Below are 17,610 nucleotides of genomic sequence, written 5' to 3'. Positions count from 1 at the left end.
TTGAATATTCTCCGGGTTAGGGGTGTTGTAATAATCATTAATATCACCATTTCCCAAATTACCAACACTTTTGTGCAATGAAAGCACTCAGCTAGTGGAGTAGATTGGCCTCTCAATGCTCATGCTGTCACCTTAAGCCGGTTGAGGCAAGGATCCTTCCCAAGGAGGGAGTTGGTGGAGGTTAAAAGTTGGCTCTGCCTAATCTATACCTGTTACTACCTGTTGTAAGAAGGCTGCCCTAGTGTAGCTTTGCTATTTCTTATTTTACTATTTCTTTGTTCTACTCAGTATCTACTTTCTTATAAACACTAGTGACTCTAATTTCCTTATTGCACACAGCCCTGGACGTCAACAGTTGTTGACCTTACAGCTTCATTTTGAACCTGGGTGCCTCTACCAGGTGGAATCTGAAGGCGGAAGCAGTCCCCTCCCCCTCCCTTTTCCTTATCAGTGACTTTACCATAATTCTTCCCCAATCATCTCTCTTAGCATCAATCATAAGAGTTGAGGGAAATCATAAGCATCTTATGAACTCATTAGACAAATATTCATTTAGGACCCACTATGTCTCAAGCATTTAGCTAGTCACAAGGTGCAGTAGTAAGCCAGAGATCTGCGCTCCTCCTCAGAGAGCCTGCAGACCACTGGAAAATAACAATTGCTTGCATGGCTTACCCTTGTCGGGAAATGTGCTGGGTACGCTACCATATTTAAATCTCATAGAAGTAGCTATTATTATTATCTTCACTTTACAGATGAGGAAACTGAGGGTTGCCCAAAGTCACACAACTGGAATTGGGCAGAACTGAGACACGAATGTAGGGCTGTCTGATGCCACACATTTAGCCACACATACATCCTCTCTCTCATAGCTTTCATGAGGCAGGACCTCGGGGTTTGATTCACAGGTAGCGGGTAGCAGCTTTTCTACAACTCTGCTGCAGTTTCTACTGAATACTTTGATTTGCAAATATAAAGGAGTCGCTGAAGCACAACCTCAAACAAATTGTGGTAGACAGCTGGGAGAGGACAGCTGCAGACAGAAAAATGTGGCCGGATGCTCTGGGGGAGGGCAAGATGGATGTGCAGTGAGGCAGCTCCGAGTGGTGACAGGCCAAGGTAAGAGAGACTGCAGATTAAATCACCTAGACCCCAGACCAAGTGCAAGGAGACCTTGCATATTCTGGAATACACCGCCTTTATCAGGTTAGCACGTACAACTAGGTTATAAGTACGTTTTTCTTTGTCCATGTCATTCAAGTGATTATTCAAATACATTTAAAAATCTGTTGAGAAAAGAAATATCTGTTGAGTTGTTGTTGTTTTTCCCGTAAGTCTGATGTAATGACATAGACCTCAGGACTAAGAATCGGGAGACCTAAATTCTTATCCAGATATGCACCAACTAGTTCAGTTGTGTGATATTTTGGTAGTGCCTTAGTTTCTGTCATTCTGGGTTGACTCCTTTCTAAAACAAGGGAATTGGGCTACTGAGCCTTACCGATTTTTGAAATATCAAACTGCTGTAATGCTATGATTACTGAGCACCTCCATTGTGCTAGGGCTACATTAAACATTTTGAGGTTTAGAAGCAATTAGAAGCCACATTTCTAGCCCTGTGGACCTGTGCTGTCCAATACAGTAGCCACCAACCACAAGTGGCTATGGAGCACTTGAAATATGGCTGGTGTGACTAAATCGCAATTTTATTTCATTTTGATTAAATTGAAATTAAGAAGTGGATACTGCATTTAGTTACTGAAAACTTTTATGTTTGAAACAATATAGGGATGTGATTTTTCTTTCTCAACAGTAAATTTTGTGCAGTCTAAATAAGTATTTCCAATGGAAATTTAGCATCTGAATTGGAATGTGTGGTAAATGTAAAATAGACCAGATTTAAGACAATATGAAAAAAGGATGTAAAATATCTCACTAATAATTTTGTATCGATTATATGTTGAAATGACAATATTTTGGATATACTGGCTTAAGTGAAGTATATTATTAAAATTTATTTCACCTGTGATTCTAATTTTTTTAATGTGACTACTAGAACATTTGAAATGACATAGGTGGCTTGCATGATATTTCTTTTGGATGGTTTTGGAAGTTCATACTCTATAAACTGTGGTGTGGGGGTGGTTTGATTGGCAACCTAGATCCTAGTCAGTGACAGGTGCTTTGGAGAAAAGAATAGTATAACCCTTTGAGTAAGGCATCTGTCCCGTTCTGACTCATTACTCTCATCAGGAAAGACTTGCCCCAATTACCTTTGCTAACTGGGTTTGTTTTAAGAGAGCCAGGGGATGTGGGGACTCTGGGGTCCCCAGTGCTTCCAAAATTGGGATGACCTATAGGCACCATGGATAAAGCACTGTGACTATCCATCTAAGTATACCCAGTACTCCTCCCTCTACCTGGACTAGTCTGTGTCCATTCAGCCCGAATACCCCTGTTGGGTGGAGGTTTGAGCCAACCTCCTTCAGAGGCCATTGCTTCCTGCCCCTGCCCCTGTGTCTGGCTGCCTTTAGCCTGGCCGCAATTTTCTAGTTTATTCAGTTGAAGATAGGTAGCAGTGTCTGTTTTGTTCCTTCCACATGGATTAAACTGTAAGATCTTGACACAAAAATAACCGGTAAGGCTTTCTTCAGAAGGAGCATATGTCAATGGCAGGAGTTTTGAATTTGGGCCTTCCTGGCTGTGTTAAATTCAACCCTCCTCTGCATCTGTAAAGAATAAATGCACTATCAGAGAGGATGTGTCCAGATATCCCCAGTCAGTATATGTTCAGCATGTGGTGACAGACGTGGTGTGACTGGGGAGGGTTACTTTCCCTGGGCACAATATGGTGAACATTGTGGCATGACTAGAAAGGACCACCACCTCTGGTCACATACAGTGACTCATTTGCAGTGACTGGAAAGGACCACTGTGTTAGTCTGCTGGAGCTGCCATAACAAATACCTCAGAAGACATGGCTTAAACAACAGAAATTTATTTTCTCACAGTTCTGCAGGTGAGAAGTCCAAGATCAAGGTGTCAGCAGGTTTAGTTTCTTCTGAGGTCTCTCCCCTTGGCTCGCATATGACTGTCTTCTCATTGTGTCCTCACATGGTCAGCCCTTAGGCTGTGTTATAATCCCTTTTTAAAATTATTTTTTAAATCAAGACATAATTTACAGACATAATATTATATTAGTTATGGATATACAACATAATAATTTAATATTTTATACATTGCAAAATAATCACAATAAATCTAGTTAATCCATCATCGTTAAAAATACATTTTTTCCTAGTGATGAGAACTTTACGATCTATTTTCTTAGCAGCATTCAAATATGCAGTACAGTATTATTAACTGTAGTTCCCATGCTGTATATTATATCCCCATGACTTAATTATTTTATAACAGGAAGTCTGTACCCTTTGACCCCCTTCACCCATTTCTCCCATCTCTCACCCCTCATCTCTGGCAACCACCAATCTGTTCTTTATCTACGAGCTTGATTTTTTTTTCTTTTGTTTTGCTTTTAATTCCATATAAGTGAGGTCGTATGGTATTCATCTTTCTCTGCCTGACTTATTTCATTTAGCATTTATTTCACCTTGAGGCCTATCTACGTTGTTGCAAATGGCAAGGTTTCATTTCCTTTAATGGCTCAATAATATTACCTTGTATACATACCACAATTTCTTTATCCATGCATCCATTGATGAACATTTAGGTGTTTCCATATCTTGGCTACTGTAAATAATGCTGCAACGGACACGGGAATGCATATATCCTTTAGAGTTGATGTCTTCGTTTTCTTTGGGCAAATACGCAGACGTGGAATTACTGGATATATACTAGTTATATTTTAATTTTTTTGATGAACCGCCATACTCTTCCCTAGTGGCTGCACCAATTTACATTCTTACTTCCAGTGCACGGGTACCCTTTGTTCCACATCCTCACCAACGCTTGTTATTATTAATTTTTTTTTTTGTCTTTTTGATAATCACCATTCTGACAGGTATGAGGTGACATCTTATCGTGGTTTTGATTTACACCTCCCTGATGATGAATGATGCTGAGCATCCCTTCATGTACCTCTTGGCCACCTGTATGACTCCTTTGGGAAATGTCTATTCAGTTCTACTTCCCATTTTAAAATCAGGTTGTTTGTTTTTTTGCTATGAAGTTGTATGAGCTCTTTATATATTTTGAATGTTAGCACCTTGCCAGATAATGATTTGTAAATATTCTCCCATTTCAGTAGACTGCCTTTTCATTTTGTTGATGGTATAATCTCTTCATCTTAGGTAACGTTTACCTATATAATCTCATTTTGCTTTAATTATCTCCTTAAAGGCCTTATCTCCAAATATAGTCACATTCTGAGGTACTGGGGGTTAGGACTTCAACATACGAATTTGGCAGGTACACAGTCAGCCCATATAGTAACTATTATCTTTGGTCAGTATGTGGCATTCGAGGATCAACTTAATGAACTCTGTGGTCAGAGGCAATGACCACAAAATGACCATTAGGTTACAAGAGGATTTCCTACTCAGAGGAATGAGAGCAAGATGTACACCTTTGACAAGGTTGTGAATGACTTTAGGTAAATTAGGTTGAATGGAGGGACATACTGACTCCTGAATTTTATTGCAAGGCACAGATGGTATAGTCTGCTCCTCTGCACCAGCAATTCCTTGTTTCCTGAACCATAGTTCCTGAGGCCAAGCAACTCGGGTAGAACATCCTTGGCATAATGTGCTAAATCCTGGCCGGCAAATCTGACATCAGGCACAAGGGTTAACAATCTGTTTAGGGGCATAAGAGAAACACATGGGACAAGTATAATGTGAGCAACATAAGGCAAAGAGGTGATCAAGCTGGGAGTGGAAAGGAGAAATCAGTAAAGATTTCCGATTTCTGGAGAGGATAACCTTCTCAAAGTTGGAAACTGATGAACAGGTGCTGATGAGGACGATGGTGAAAGTCTAGAGCTACGGCAGAGGCTGGAAATGCAAGGTCCGCAAAGATCCTCTAGAAGTTGATTGGTTGGAGCCTAGGGCTTGTGAATGCAAGGAGGGTTGATTTAAAGCAGTGATGGAGGGAGAAAGGTCTGCCTCTAGGTGTGAGGTGATGTGGGACTGGCTTTACTGACAAGAGGAGAAGGCAGATTGAGTGTCAGGAGAATAAGAGCTGGCGGATGATCAAATGTTAGACTTGAGGAGGTCTAGCGTTGCACACACACCAAAAATCACCACAATGACGTAGTCCCGTGATTCCCAGAGATTACTGGTTCCAGTGCTGGTACTCAGACCTGTGGGGTACTGCCCCAGCGCTCATAAAAGAAAAGATAGGAACAGTCTTACCGGTTTGTGGACTCTTGGATGATGATAGCTAAAAAGTGCATTTCACCATGCAGCTTTCAGTTAGTTTGCTTGCTTCCATCATAACTGTAGACTTCTTTAGTCAGTTCAGTTGTTAACAAGAAACTAGATGGAAGTATTCTCCAAGCGAGAGGCTTAGAGAATAAGCACATTAAACTGTGATGAGTCAGTTAAGTAACAACAAACTTCATTAAATGATTATGAGGCATTTTATGCATTTATCTTAAGAAAAATACAGCATGAAGAACAAAGAAATGGCTTGATCAGAATTTGCTTGGCCTACTGGAATAGAAGAAAACCTCCTCTTTAAGTGTTGACTCAGGGCGCCTGGGTGGCTCAGTCAGTTAAACTTCTGACTTCGGCTCAGGTCATGATCTCATGGTTTGTGGGTTCAAGCCCTGCCTCAGGCTCTGTGCTGAAAGCTCAGAGCCTGGAACCTGCTTCGGATTCTGTGTCTCCTTCTTTCTCTGCCCCTCTCCCACTTCTTCTCTGTGTCTCAAAAATAAATAACGTTACAAAAAATTTTTTTTAAATGTTGACTAAATGTTACAGCATTTCAAAACAGAACTATTCCCCTCCCAATATATTTTCCCAGTAATCTTCGACAATTACTGTAAATGTACTCGGCAACCAATCCTACATTATATATATTTTTAAACATTCAATGGTGTCTTGCAGAGAACGTTCAACCTTTTCATTCTCTTCAGGGGATAACAGATCCTGAGTAGGTGCTGTGCGCTTTCATCTTTTCCCTTAGCATCCTATATGCAAAATCAACAACTCATCCTAGGGGGACTCTCCTTTACACTGCTCTCAGCTATGCCTCAGGACTCCATTTCCTCAAGCGAACTTTTGTGGTGGCGCTCAGGCTCCATAAAATCCCAAGAGATGCTGATGCCTGCCAAGTTGTAGCAACCTGGGTCTCCACTTGCGGAATGGGTTCAAGCCACAGAAAACATGACTGGGAAGAGTTAGAAAACATGTCTTTGGTAGACACAGAAGTTTGGGAATGACTGAGCAGCTGGGAGTAACTTTACTTCTTCCTCTTCCCAGTCTGCAGATATTCACGCCTCGTGGGCTGACCACTCTGAAGGCAGGTAATGGTGCACCCAGTTAGAGTTACAGCCCTGCGCTCGGCCCTGGCAGCGCCCGTCTCACCCCTCCCTGGGCGCAATTAGCCCGGCGTCCCCACCTGCTCCGCAGCTCCGCCCAGCCTCTGGCCCGCCCCGCGCGGGCCACACCCTCTCACCGCTCAGGGGCCCCTCCAGCCCCGCAGCACGCGCCACCGGCCGGCGCCCCGCCCCACCCGTCACGTGACAGCCCCGCCCTCCGTGCGCTCTCGGATTGGCTCTCCCGGCCGAGGGGGTGGGTTCTAGCATACAGCCCTGCCCCGCAACGCGGCTGCAGTTTTCAAACCTCAACTGTAATCTCCGGTCACCGTCTCTGCTGCCGTCGCCGGGAGCCACCTCACAGGGAAACAGGTCACTGCTGTTGGCCGTTGTCCAGAAGAGTAAAAGTGGGTCCTGCCACGCTCGGAGCTACCTGGCGCCTCACTGGGCTAGAGCTGGAGAACAAGTCCTGTGGTGGCCACCGGCGTGTGGCGGGACGGGAGCCCCCTTGGAGGGGGGCAGCCCCGAGAGAACCTCCTGTGGCCCGAGCGGTCAGTGTCTTCCGATTCGCGCGACCGCGGTCCTGCCGCGACTGGTGGGTAGGCTCGGGGCTGCGATTCTGAACCCGTGAACCCGCCCCTTTTACCCTGGATACGGAGACCCCAAACGTGGGAGGGGTCCCGAGGAGGGATACAGGCAGTGTGGGCGAATTAAGGGTCTCCCCAGAACTCCGACCGTCAGCCTAGTGGAGGTGGATTCGGACTCTGCCTCGCAATAGGTGGTCCGACTGCCCGGGGCCCGTCTCTGCTCTCCGGCCGGAGTCCTGCTTCGCGAGTTCCCTCGGGTTCGGGGCGAGGACGGCCGGTGGTCCTCCCAACCCCCCCACTCAGCGTGTCTTGCGTGTGCGCGCGGTCGCCTGGCTCGCCTGGGCTCTCCCGGGTGGCGACCCGCGGGGGCTCCCTGCGCTACCCGCTCACTCGCGCCCCTTCCACGTTGCGTCGATGTGGTCCTTCCTGTCCCTCCCGAGTTCACAGCTGTGTTGTGGGCACAGGACGTATTCACCTCTGGACTGGTGGACACGTTCTGCTCACAGCTGCCTTTGGTCTCGAGAAAGTTTGGTGCTCATCTCGTGGGGCATTTTCGGTAACTGCTTGTGAACAGTGTCTTAAAGTCACTGAATGGAGCAGACGAATTGCAGTTGTTTCAGTAATGTTCAGCGATCTGATTTTATTTTGATGCCGTGTAAATCACTTAAGTGTAGACGAGTCATCCTCAAACTATACAACTACGTCATGGTTACAGTATTGAAGTTTATCCAGCTCTTGGTTTTATTATGTAGGGAAAAGCGCTTCATTTGAATTCCCGTGGAGGGATTAGCAGAGACAAAGTTGAAAGAGACTTTATGGCAGCTGGTAGCTGATAGTTTTCTTCCTCGGTCTGTGATGGGACTAAGAGACACTCGGACGCAAACTTGCAAATTAAAATTAAAAAAATACATTTAAAAATCCAACCAGGTACTGATCAGATTTCAATGCTATTAGGTCTGTGTATCACATTCACTGTTTTGCCAACGTAATGTTTACCTCTGGTACCGGTGAAATGCTGAACCTTGGCAGAGATGTTTGATGCGGCGTGGCCCCTTTAAGTTCTCATCTTTGGGAATGTGTGCGCTGAGACAGCGTGGTCTGCAGGGAAGATTGGGCAAGTGGTGGCCTAGGTATGTAACCTGGCAATATAAGCCCACGAGTACAACTTTATTAAAGGAAAATACAATAAGCCAATTTTCTCATGGATACACTATTTTACAGTTTTATAGTGAACCGTCCAGAAGTAAGTTTTTAACAACTTCTAAAGTGTTTGTTTTATAAGTATTAAGCCATTTACCCATAGAACTTTGTATTTTTGAAAAAGTTGTCCATAGAAGCAGTGCCCTAATTTAAGACCTCTCTTCTTCCCTCTTTATCCTTCTGTGAGATGTTTCATTTTTAAAAAATTTTTCTAATATTTTAATAAGCAGAATTAGTATCTGCTTTATTTTTGAGATGCATAACATGCATTTTAGGTCATTTTCTAAATTATGAATCAAAAATTGAAGTGAAATATATTTACATGGCAATATATTTAAGTTTTCAAAGTAAAACTTGTGTAGTCATTTGAAAGTCTTTCTTTTTTGTGTGTGGACAGAATGGTTGTAGGTAGTTGCTTTTGGACTCTGAATAGTGAATTACAATTTGGTTAAGATAGAATCAGGTTTTAGGAAAGTCAAGCCTTGACTAATTAGTCACTATGTCAGCACATTAATAACAATTCTGAAAAAGATAAAGGCATTTTATGACATGTTTCTAATCAAACAATTTTATTTTTAAGCTTGCATTTGGCAGTGCTTTACTTGTGTTAAGTAAACATTTAAAAGCTTTGTTTTGAAACTGTTTGATAATTATGAGAGAATATCCTTATCAAAAATTGCCTGTTGTCTTCAAGAGACCCAATTAAAAACCCATGAATCAAGGAAATCAATTGCTGACACTTTCACTAAATCCTAAAATTGTCTCAAAATTGCATGCATATTATATTGTAGTGCATATTTCCTGTATATAAAATTGGCAGCTAAGAATAGTGCTGCTAGATTGACTGCTTTTAAAAGATTTTGATTGATTCTTGTGTTTTTTAAGAATTCTTTTGCATTCTGTGGCTATTGATTGTATCAGTAGCATTAACAGTCATTTATATACTTCCTTTCCACTTGGAACAACTTTAATGTTTTAGTTGCTATAGTTTTCCGTAATAGTGATGACAAAATTCAAGGATTTTATTTTTAAGTAGCTTATATTCTCTGATAGACTAATATTAAAGGATATTTCTTTGAATATTTCAATTAACAGATGTACTTATAAATTAAGTTACAAAAAATAAAATTACAAACATATTTTTGTCTAAATATGTTGTGATGTAATTTTCAAGACATATTTTGTTAAATTTTTAAAAATATCTTTTATTTCCCCCTTTTTTCCAATAACATTTAACCCTGAACTTGAATGCTACTTTAAACATCTAAGCTAATCAATTTCTTTCAATATTTGTAGTGTATTTTGGTGCATCCTGACCCTTTGCAATTTCTCCACCAAAAGAGGGCATAGTTCTACTTTAAGCATTTAAAATTTTGATATTAACAGTGAGATGGTAGTTTCATCTTTAATCCTTAAAGGATCATATTCCATTTTGTATTGTAATGATTACTGAACAAACGGTACTTCAGTGGAACGGTGTGTAAACAGTACTTTATTTTACAATAGAAACTTAATTTTCCATTTGATGAATGACAAGCCCTATGTGTTTGTTGGTCCACTGTATTTCTGTTTACAGCATCTTCCTGTCCTGTTCACATTATAGGGTTTAATTTTTCCTTCTGAAGGTAGAAGAGACAGCCCCGGGCTTTACTGTCATGGCACACAGTCAGGCATGGGGTCGTTACCTGGAACTTCAGCCCTTGGGTAGTATGTGCTTAGACTGGTTGGGCTAGAGTCAGTTAGCTGGCTTCCTTTTGTGATTTCCAAAGGATTAAATTCCTGACTTACACTTCCTATTCAATCTTGAAAAACAAACAAAACAACAAAACCTATTATTAGAATATAGTTAGTAAAAGGAATATAGTCACTTCCTTGAAATTAAAAATCCTCTTCATCCCTGTCCCTTTACTTCTAATCAGTGGCTTAAAAATGGAGTCTTCTGCCATCCTAGCAGAAAGTTCTTACTTTATTTTGATGGACGCTACATAAATAATTCTCTAGTTCCTCTGTGTCCTAGGAAAAACTGGTAGCTATTAAATGCTGACATAGAAAGGAGTTGTTTCCCCGTAATCTTGTGCCTTGCATTGTTGCCAGTTGCCTTTTGAATTTTCTTCACAATGATGTAGATTGGTCAGTCCTTACCAGGACAAATTTCTGAATTTACTGAATGAGGTAGCTTTTAAAATATTGATATTCTTAGCTGAAATAGGTATTCACATAAAAAAATGTGGCCACTTAGTCTGAAAAGACAGGTAAATACAAAATAAATTGTTGGTATTACATTGCAGTATATGAAAAAATAATTTTCTCCATTTTTCTAAGCTTTATGGCTATGCTGTTTAGAATTTAAATTCTCTAATAGCAGTTTAGAATATTTCTTATTTTATTTAGCCAAGTATTGATTAAGCAGAGACTAAGCTGCTTGAAGCTCCAATACTATTAATTTCAAGATGGATCTCAAGTTCTGCTAAACCCTTGAAGATCCAAGATGCACCTAAAAATTCTTGTTGCTGTATTTCGTAATTCCTATAATTCAGTTCATCAAACATTAAAAAAATTACTATCTGGTGCCAGACACCATGATGGGAGTTTAGACTCACAAGTAAATGTTGCTGCCCTTTAGACACTAAAGAGAACTGCAGCCTAACATGTTACTTGTTGAGGTAAAGAGGTCTGTCCGGGGTCCTCCTAGTCCTCTTCTTTGAAGTATAAAGTTCAGGCATTTAGACCAACCTGTGGGTTTTAGGCAAAGCTTCCTGGGGGAGGTGACATTTTGTGTTGAGATATGAAGCGTGTGTGAGAAGACTTAGCCTTTTAAGGAGAAGTAGAAAGAATGTTTCAGAGATGTGGAGGCAAAAAAAAAAGTGTGGCAGGAAATGAAACTGGTGTGTACCTGGCCTCAAAAGGCTTTTCTCTGCCATGTGCGGGAAGGGCTTTAGCTTATCGGTACTGGGTAGCTAATGAAGGGATAAAAGCAGATGATTTAATCCTGTAGATGTTTTCATTTATTGTATATTAAATATTCTATTCTTATAAAGTATTTTTATTGATAACTTTGAAATGAATATTGTGATGAATATTTTTAAAAATAGAGCTATTTATAGGTTGTTTTACTTCTGATCACGTCACATTGCTTTCTCCTTTCAAGTAAGTTAAGGCCCAGACCAAACCTAACATTTCCTCTGTTACTTCCTTCACTGATCCATATCTGAATTCTTTTTGTAATTATTGTGATGGGAATTAATGAAAGAAAAATATTTGAAAATAAGTTTCAGGTACTGTATAATTGGAAGCTTAATTTTATCTTGCCTCTATTACCCTCTTACTGTTTCTAGTGCTTGACTGTGTCCCTGAACACATACACACTCACAGTTACCTACTAAGTCCCTTAAGATTTTTTTAATTAGTATAGCCTAATATAGTGTTATGAAATGAATTTCAAATAGATTGGGACATATTGGCAATGTAGAATCAGTTATGTGAATTGTGGTAGAAAATAAGGAAAGGTCTGGGGTTGTTGTTGGAGTTAAAGAGAAATTGGTGGGAAGGCACAGAGACAGAGCTGACTGATAACCTTCATGTACCCAAGGATTAAATCTTACATGATGGGCAACCAGATGTTTGTGGGAGGTTTAGACAAGGGTAACATACATGGTCCATTATATGTAAAATTGGCCAAAGGAGAAGAAATGGAAAAATATCTAGGCTGTGGCAAGTGGTTCAAGGGCAGTAAATAGAAGAAAAATGCAGGATGCTATATGTATGCCTTAAGCAGTCTGTAGTAGATTAACAATAAGTAGGTAAATGTCAGGTTCTGTCTTCAGAAATGTGCTCGCTTTTTTTTCTGAGACGTAGCTGTGTTCAGAGCTAGTCTGAAATGTATCACAATTCAAAAAAAGATTTTTGTATTAACATGTATTTAAAAGAATTGCTGATTGCCCAGTGCTGTTTTCAGCTACATTTATAGTCATAAAAATGCCTGTGGGTACATTCAGCATTATGAATGTGAGGGAAGGAAAAGTTGCTAGGGTAAAAAAATTAAACATAAGACAGTGTCCAGTATTAGGAAATATTATTAAGTAGCTCAATTAATAAGGCCCTAGTTATATTATTATAACCCATATCAATCCTTTTTTAAAAAGGTCATCTCTTTTCTCTTCTAACATAACTAAATAATAGATATAACAAAACTTAATATTTATCTGTATATTTGGATATCACATTTTGGAGTTGTTGGGCAGGGGACCCAGGATAAGTCTAGATTTTCACAAGTGATACTCATAATTAAGGTGTATGTTTTAAGGTTACAAATTGTTATTCATTATATAGAATTGTATCTATGACATTAATTTAGAATTTGTTAAATTGTCTTTTCTGTCCAGTATTAAACAAGGCATTAATTCTTATTTAGTGCTTACCTTGAATGCTTATATGGTCTCTGCATAAAAGCTGAAATATTATTTGGATAATGAACACCATCTGCTCTGTTTAAATGCAGAGAAAATGCTGAGGCCTTAAAAATTTTGAGCAATAATGTCTCTTGAACCTACAACCAAGTAAACCCTTAATGTGTGAAGAGATAGATTTTTCTGTTGCAAGTGGGTAAGTTGCTGCATTTAGGGTCTCATCATGTATAGTCACAGCAATATTTTTTCTCTAAGGCATTTCCAAAGGCATTTACTAATTTTTGCCTATTATTAAAGTAGTACCTGCTTAGTGTAAATACTTTAAAAGCAGGAAAGTATAAATACTGTCATGATCCCACCACCCAAAGATAGCCACTATTAACATTTTGCCCTAATTTTCCAATCTTCTCTTTGCTTTTTTATTTTTGCCACAAAATTATCATGTATATGCTTTTTGTGTCTTCCTTTTTGCACTTAAGCTTATATGAGTTAAGAATATTCTTTGGAAGCATGGTTTTTGAGTATATATATCTTATTTTTAGGTATATTTAAACATTGTTGGACTTTGGAATTCATTCATTCAATAAGTTTTTTTTTTTCATTATTATAAATTATATTTCATTGAGCATAAGTCTTTGACTACATCTAAGACCTATATTGACTCAGGAAACTTGAGAGCAAAAAATACTTACTCATAAAATTAGTTCTGTTAGAGTTCTTATGAATACATCACTTTGTAGCTGATATAGCATGAGATAAACATCTTAGATTCTACAGTCTCCCTGAGGTGAACATCAGAGTCAAGAGCCTGTACTCTGTCTCTGTGATTGAATTTGACATGTTCTTATTCCTGTATTTCCCAAGGGATTGATGGACACTGTTGGGAATTTAGCCCAGTTTGTATACATGATACAGTTATATCCCTTCTTTATGTGTATATGTATGTATAGTATAAATATGATCATAAGCAGGCATATTCATAGACTTTGAGATTTAGAAAAAAATTGTAAAAGGCCAAAGATGACCTGAAAAAAAAAATAGATTGAGCATAGAAATTGGTAACCATATTGATTTTTCTGAGAGGAATATATGGCCAATGTAACTGAGTGCTATCAGAACTAAGAAAGTACATAAATAGTTTATCAAAACACAGTAAAAAAAATAAAAAATAAATAAAACAGAATTTTAAGAGTTGAGTGTAAGCTAACTTGGGGTGAGAGATTTGTATATGAAAACAGTACAAACTACTCAACAGTACCCAGAGACTGTGTAGAGAGTATCTTTAGGTAGAATATTAACAATATTTACTTACTGAACAATCATGATGTACTCTCATGACAAGCACTATACCAGCATCCTTCATCATGAATTCATCATATTTTAATTTTAATCTTTAGAGTTCTGTGAGTTCTGAGAGTTCTATTATAATCCATGCTTTAGAAGAAACAGAATTCAAGCTTTCTTCACTGGTAATCAGAGAAATGCAAAGTAAATCACAAGATTTCCTTTCATCACACTACAATAGCCAAATTTAAAGGCCTGAATGGGACAAATGTTGGCAAGAAAATGATAAGGTCTCCCACCTAGTGATAGTGGGAATGTAAACTGGGCATGTAAAGAAGGGACCAACTTCAACTGTGTCAGTGATGTTATTTATTTTTATTATATTTATTTTTTATATTTATCTTTTATATTTATATAATATTATATTATTATATTTATATAATGTTATTATATTATTATTATAAAATATAAATATTTTATATTTATATTTATTTGTTATATTATTTTTAATTTAAACAAAATATGGCAAAGCAATAAGATTGAAAAAGTGTTATATTTGTATCCCTTCTTATACATTTGGAAATATATATATATATATATATATATATATATATATATATTTTATAAGTAGCTATATTTGTTTCCCACACTGCCATGACAAAGTACTGCAGATTGGGTGACTTAAACAATAAATTTATTCTCCCATAATTTTGGAGAGTAGAAATTTGAGATCACGGTGTTGACAGTATTGGCTTCTTCTTAGATCTTTCTCTGTGGCTTGTAGATGTCCTTTTTCTCCCTGTGTCCTCACATGGTTTTCCCTCTGTTTCTGTGACCTAATCTCTTTTTATAAGGACACCGATCCTGTTGGATTTGGGCCCCCTTAATGACCTCATTTTTAACTTAATTACCTCTTTAAAGGCCCTAACTCCAAATACATTCACCTTCTGAGGTGCTGGGGGCTAGGACTTCGGCATTTTAATTTTGAGGGGAGGGACACAATTGGCTCATAACAGTGGTGAAGTTAAATAATTTAATTAAGATCTCATAGGTGGTATGATGGTTAAGTTGGATTCAGACTCAGATGTGATTCAGTCCAAATGTTATTTTCAGAATGCTACACTGCTACCCTTAGACCACTAGAGATGTACACCCAAACTAGTTAGGTCTTTGTTTTTCCAAAGACCAACACATTTAGAGAAAGAAAAAATTACTGACTTAAGAATAAAACCACGAAAATATGGAAACTGAAAACACTGAACTCTTATCACACTGCTTTTTAAATTGAATATAGTTGGCATTTGAATTTAGGAAAATAAACAACAGTACATGTCAAGTAGGAAATAAACAGAGGAAAAATGTGGCAGAGAAAGAACAAAAACCCTACGGTGTTATTGAAAGAGGGTGCTAGAAGAATAATACTGGATCTTTTTTTGGTAAACATAGGAGGAAGTCCTAACTATTGTAAAATATATAGTCTGCAATTATATGAATTCAATTAATGTGAAATGGTAGTTTTGTTAAAACTGAATATATGTAAATGTCACAAAGTTGAAGATAAATATGGGTTCAAAATACAGAACTGTAGAATAAGGTTTTATATACGGTCACTCATCTAACAAAATTATAGAGCTCAGTTCTACCAAAAGAAAAAACTCTTAAGACCTATGAAAGTTTGAATTTAATATTGAAATGTAGGTAGTCTGTGAAATAAGTTCTGTTTCTTGTAGTCATTCAGATGTCAGTAACAAAACTCACAAAATGTGAATTCACCACCAAAATTGTTTGGCCATGAGAAGTTATATTTAAAATGAGTAGTCATTACCCTGCTGTGTTAAAATCTTGTTTTGTGAAGGTATAACTTCAAAGAATGACAGTTTAAAAATTAAATTGAATGGTTGCTTATATTAAAATTTTATTATAACTATTTTCTAAGAATCTGAGAGGTTTGAGGATTTTTATGGTAGTTTTATTATGAAATAAAGTCAGTAACTTAGTTCAAGTACCATAGAGATGATACCAGTTTGTGTGTGTGCTTTTTGTTTTTCTTCCTTCTGGGTAGAATGTGCTGTTTAAAAATCTTTCTTTTCTTTTTTTGGGGGAGGGAAAGGTTGTGTCTTACAGCTGTATTTAGAGCTATAAAACATAATGTACATCCTGTCTATCTGAGATAACATCTTTTTTTTAATTGCATTTAAGTTATATCCTATATATTCTCTTTTTTAAATAGGTAAAAATAAGTGACTAAAGAAGCATATCTGGGAGTCATCTAACATGTCGAGGAGAAGATTTGATTGTCGCAGTATTTCAGGGTTGTTAACTACAACTCCTCAAACTCCAATGAGAATGGAAAACTTTAATAATTTTTATACACTTACATCTAAAGAGCTGGGAAGGTAAGGAAATTGTGTGATATGTATGCTGTTTAAATTCACATATTGAGGGGCACCTGGGTGGCTCAGTTGGTTAAGCATCCGACTTCGGCTCAGGTCATGATCTCGTGGTCCGTGAGTTCGAGCCCCGCGTCAGGCTCTGTGCTGACAGCTCAGAGCCTGGACCCTGTTTCAGATTCTATGTCTCCCTCTCTCTGACCCTCCCTCATTCATGCTCTGTCTCTCTCTGTCTCAAAAATAAATAAACGTTAAAAAAAAAAATTAAAAAAAAATAAATTCACATATTGAATTTTCTGGGTCTATAGTTTTATAAAATTCACTTGATCATTTTAAAAAATGATTGGAATTCTAGAAAGTCATCATCTCTTCTATTATTATACAGGATCTAGTTTTAACTGACTTGGAAATCAAATCTGTAGAGAGTTAGTGAGCTTGTATGATATATCCCACCTAGCTTAAGAGCCCCTGATAGGAGGTCAGGGTTCTTAATTTGAGGCTGTGCATGGCAACAGATAGCTTAGCATAGTGGACTGTCAAGTCCAAATCCGGGCTCCGCCATTTCCAAACTGTGTGACCTCAATTAAATTTCTGTACCTCTTAGTGCTATAGGTTCCTCATCTGAGAAGTGGGGATGAAGATAATTGTATCTATCTTCTATGGTTGTTATGAGGATTAAATTAGTTAATATTTGTGAAGTAGTAGAATCTTACTAATTTTTGTTAAAATTTTTTAAAATTCCTAGGATATTGTGCTGGGCTACAAAACAAATAAGGAGGGTCTCCTCCTCTTTTTTCCTAAATTAAACAAAAAGAATTAACACATATTTGATGGTATAATTCTGTATGACAAACAATGCATGTTCTACAAGTAAAACCCTGTACTTAACACTAACACTTATCTGTTTTGGCCTGATGAGAGTGTAAATTCCTTAAGGCCAAGGGGCAACCTGGGATTCTGCAATTTAGTACTACCATTTTAATATATATGGAAGTTGTAAAAATAGACTAAGATATTTATGTTATATGTTCAGCATCTTTGAACTTTAAAGACATTTAGCAGAGTTGAAAGATGGTGATCAGTTTCTATCTTCGGTTTGATTTTAGTTCTGGAGGTAAATGTTTTGCTTATCTTAAATTAAAATGGTTTGCTAAGCCTGTGTTTGTATTGATAGATCTATAGTAAGATAGTATGATTGATTTTTATCTTTGAAAATCTCAGTGTGAAAACAAAAGTTGACTGGA

At 38.1% G+C, this 17,610-nt stretch overlaps 1 protein-coding gene and 1 long non-coding RNA gene across 3 annotated transcripts in view; one reads left to right on the top strand and one right to left on the bottom strand.

Annotated features, from left to right (window-relative positions):
- Positions 1–2,982: 2,982 nt before the first annotated feature.
- LOC147578605 (uncharacterized) lies at positions 2,983–6,796 on the bottom strand. The gene is made up of 2 exons (XR_015255408.1): positions 3,691–6,796; positions 2,983–3,144 (listed from the first exon to the last, which is right to left on the bottom strand). It is a non-coding gene; the product is annotated as an uncharacterized LOC147578605 (long non-coding RNA).
- A 9-nt stretch (positions 6,797–6,805) lies between these two features.
- The window catches only part of STK17B (serine/threonine kinase 17b), a 30,457-nt gene continuing 19,652 nt past the window's right edge, over positions 6,806–17,610 (top strand). The window contains exons 1-2 of one of the 2 annotated variants that reach the window (XM_025912545.2): positions 6,806–7,050; positions 16,207–16,372. In XM_025912545.2, coding sequence (XP_025768330.1) covers positions 16,251–16,372 — 122 coding nt within the window. In that variant the 5' untranslated portion in view covers positions 6,806–7,050; positions 16,207–16,250. Of the gene's footprint in view, positions 7,095–16,206; positions 16,373–17,610 lie in introns of both variants that reach the window. The other variant, XM_025912543.2, reaches the window with a different exon arrangement.

This window comes from Puma concolor, chromosome C1, assembly GCF_028749965.1.
Source record: "Puma concolor isolate L17-30 chromosome C1, mPumCon1.1.hap2, whole genome shotgun sequence".
Lineage (NCBI taxonomy): Eukaryota > Metazoa > Chordata > Mammalia > Carnivora > Felidae > Puma > Puma concolor.
The sequence above is the reverse complement of the archived record's forward strand: the minus strand, read 5'-3'. Positions and strand labels throughout refer to the sequence as shown.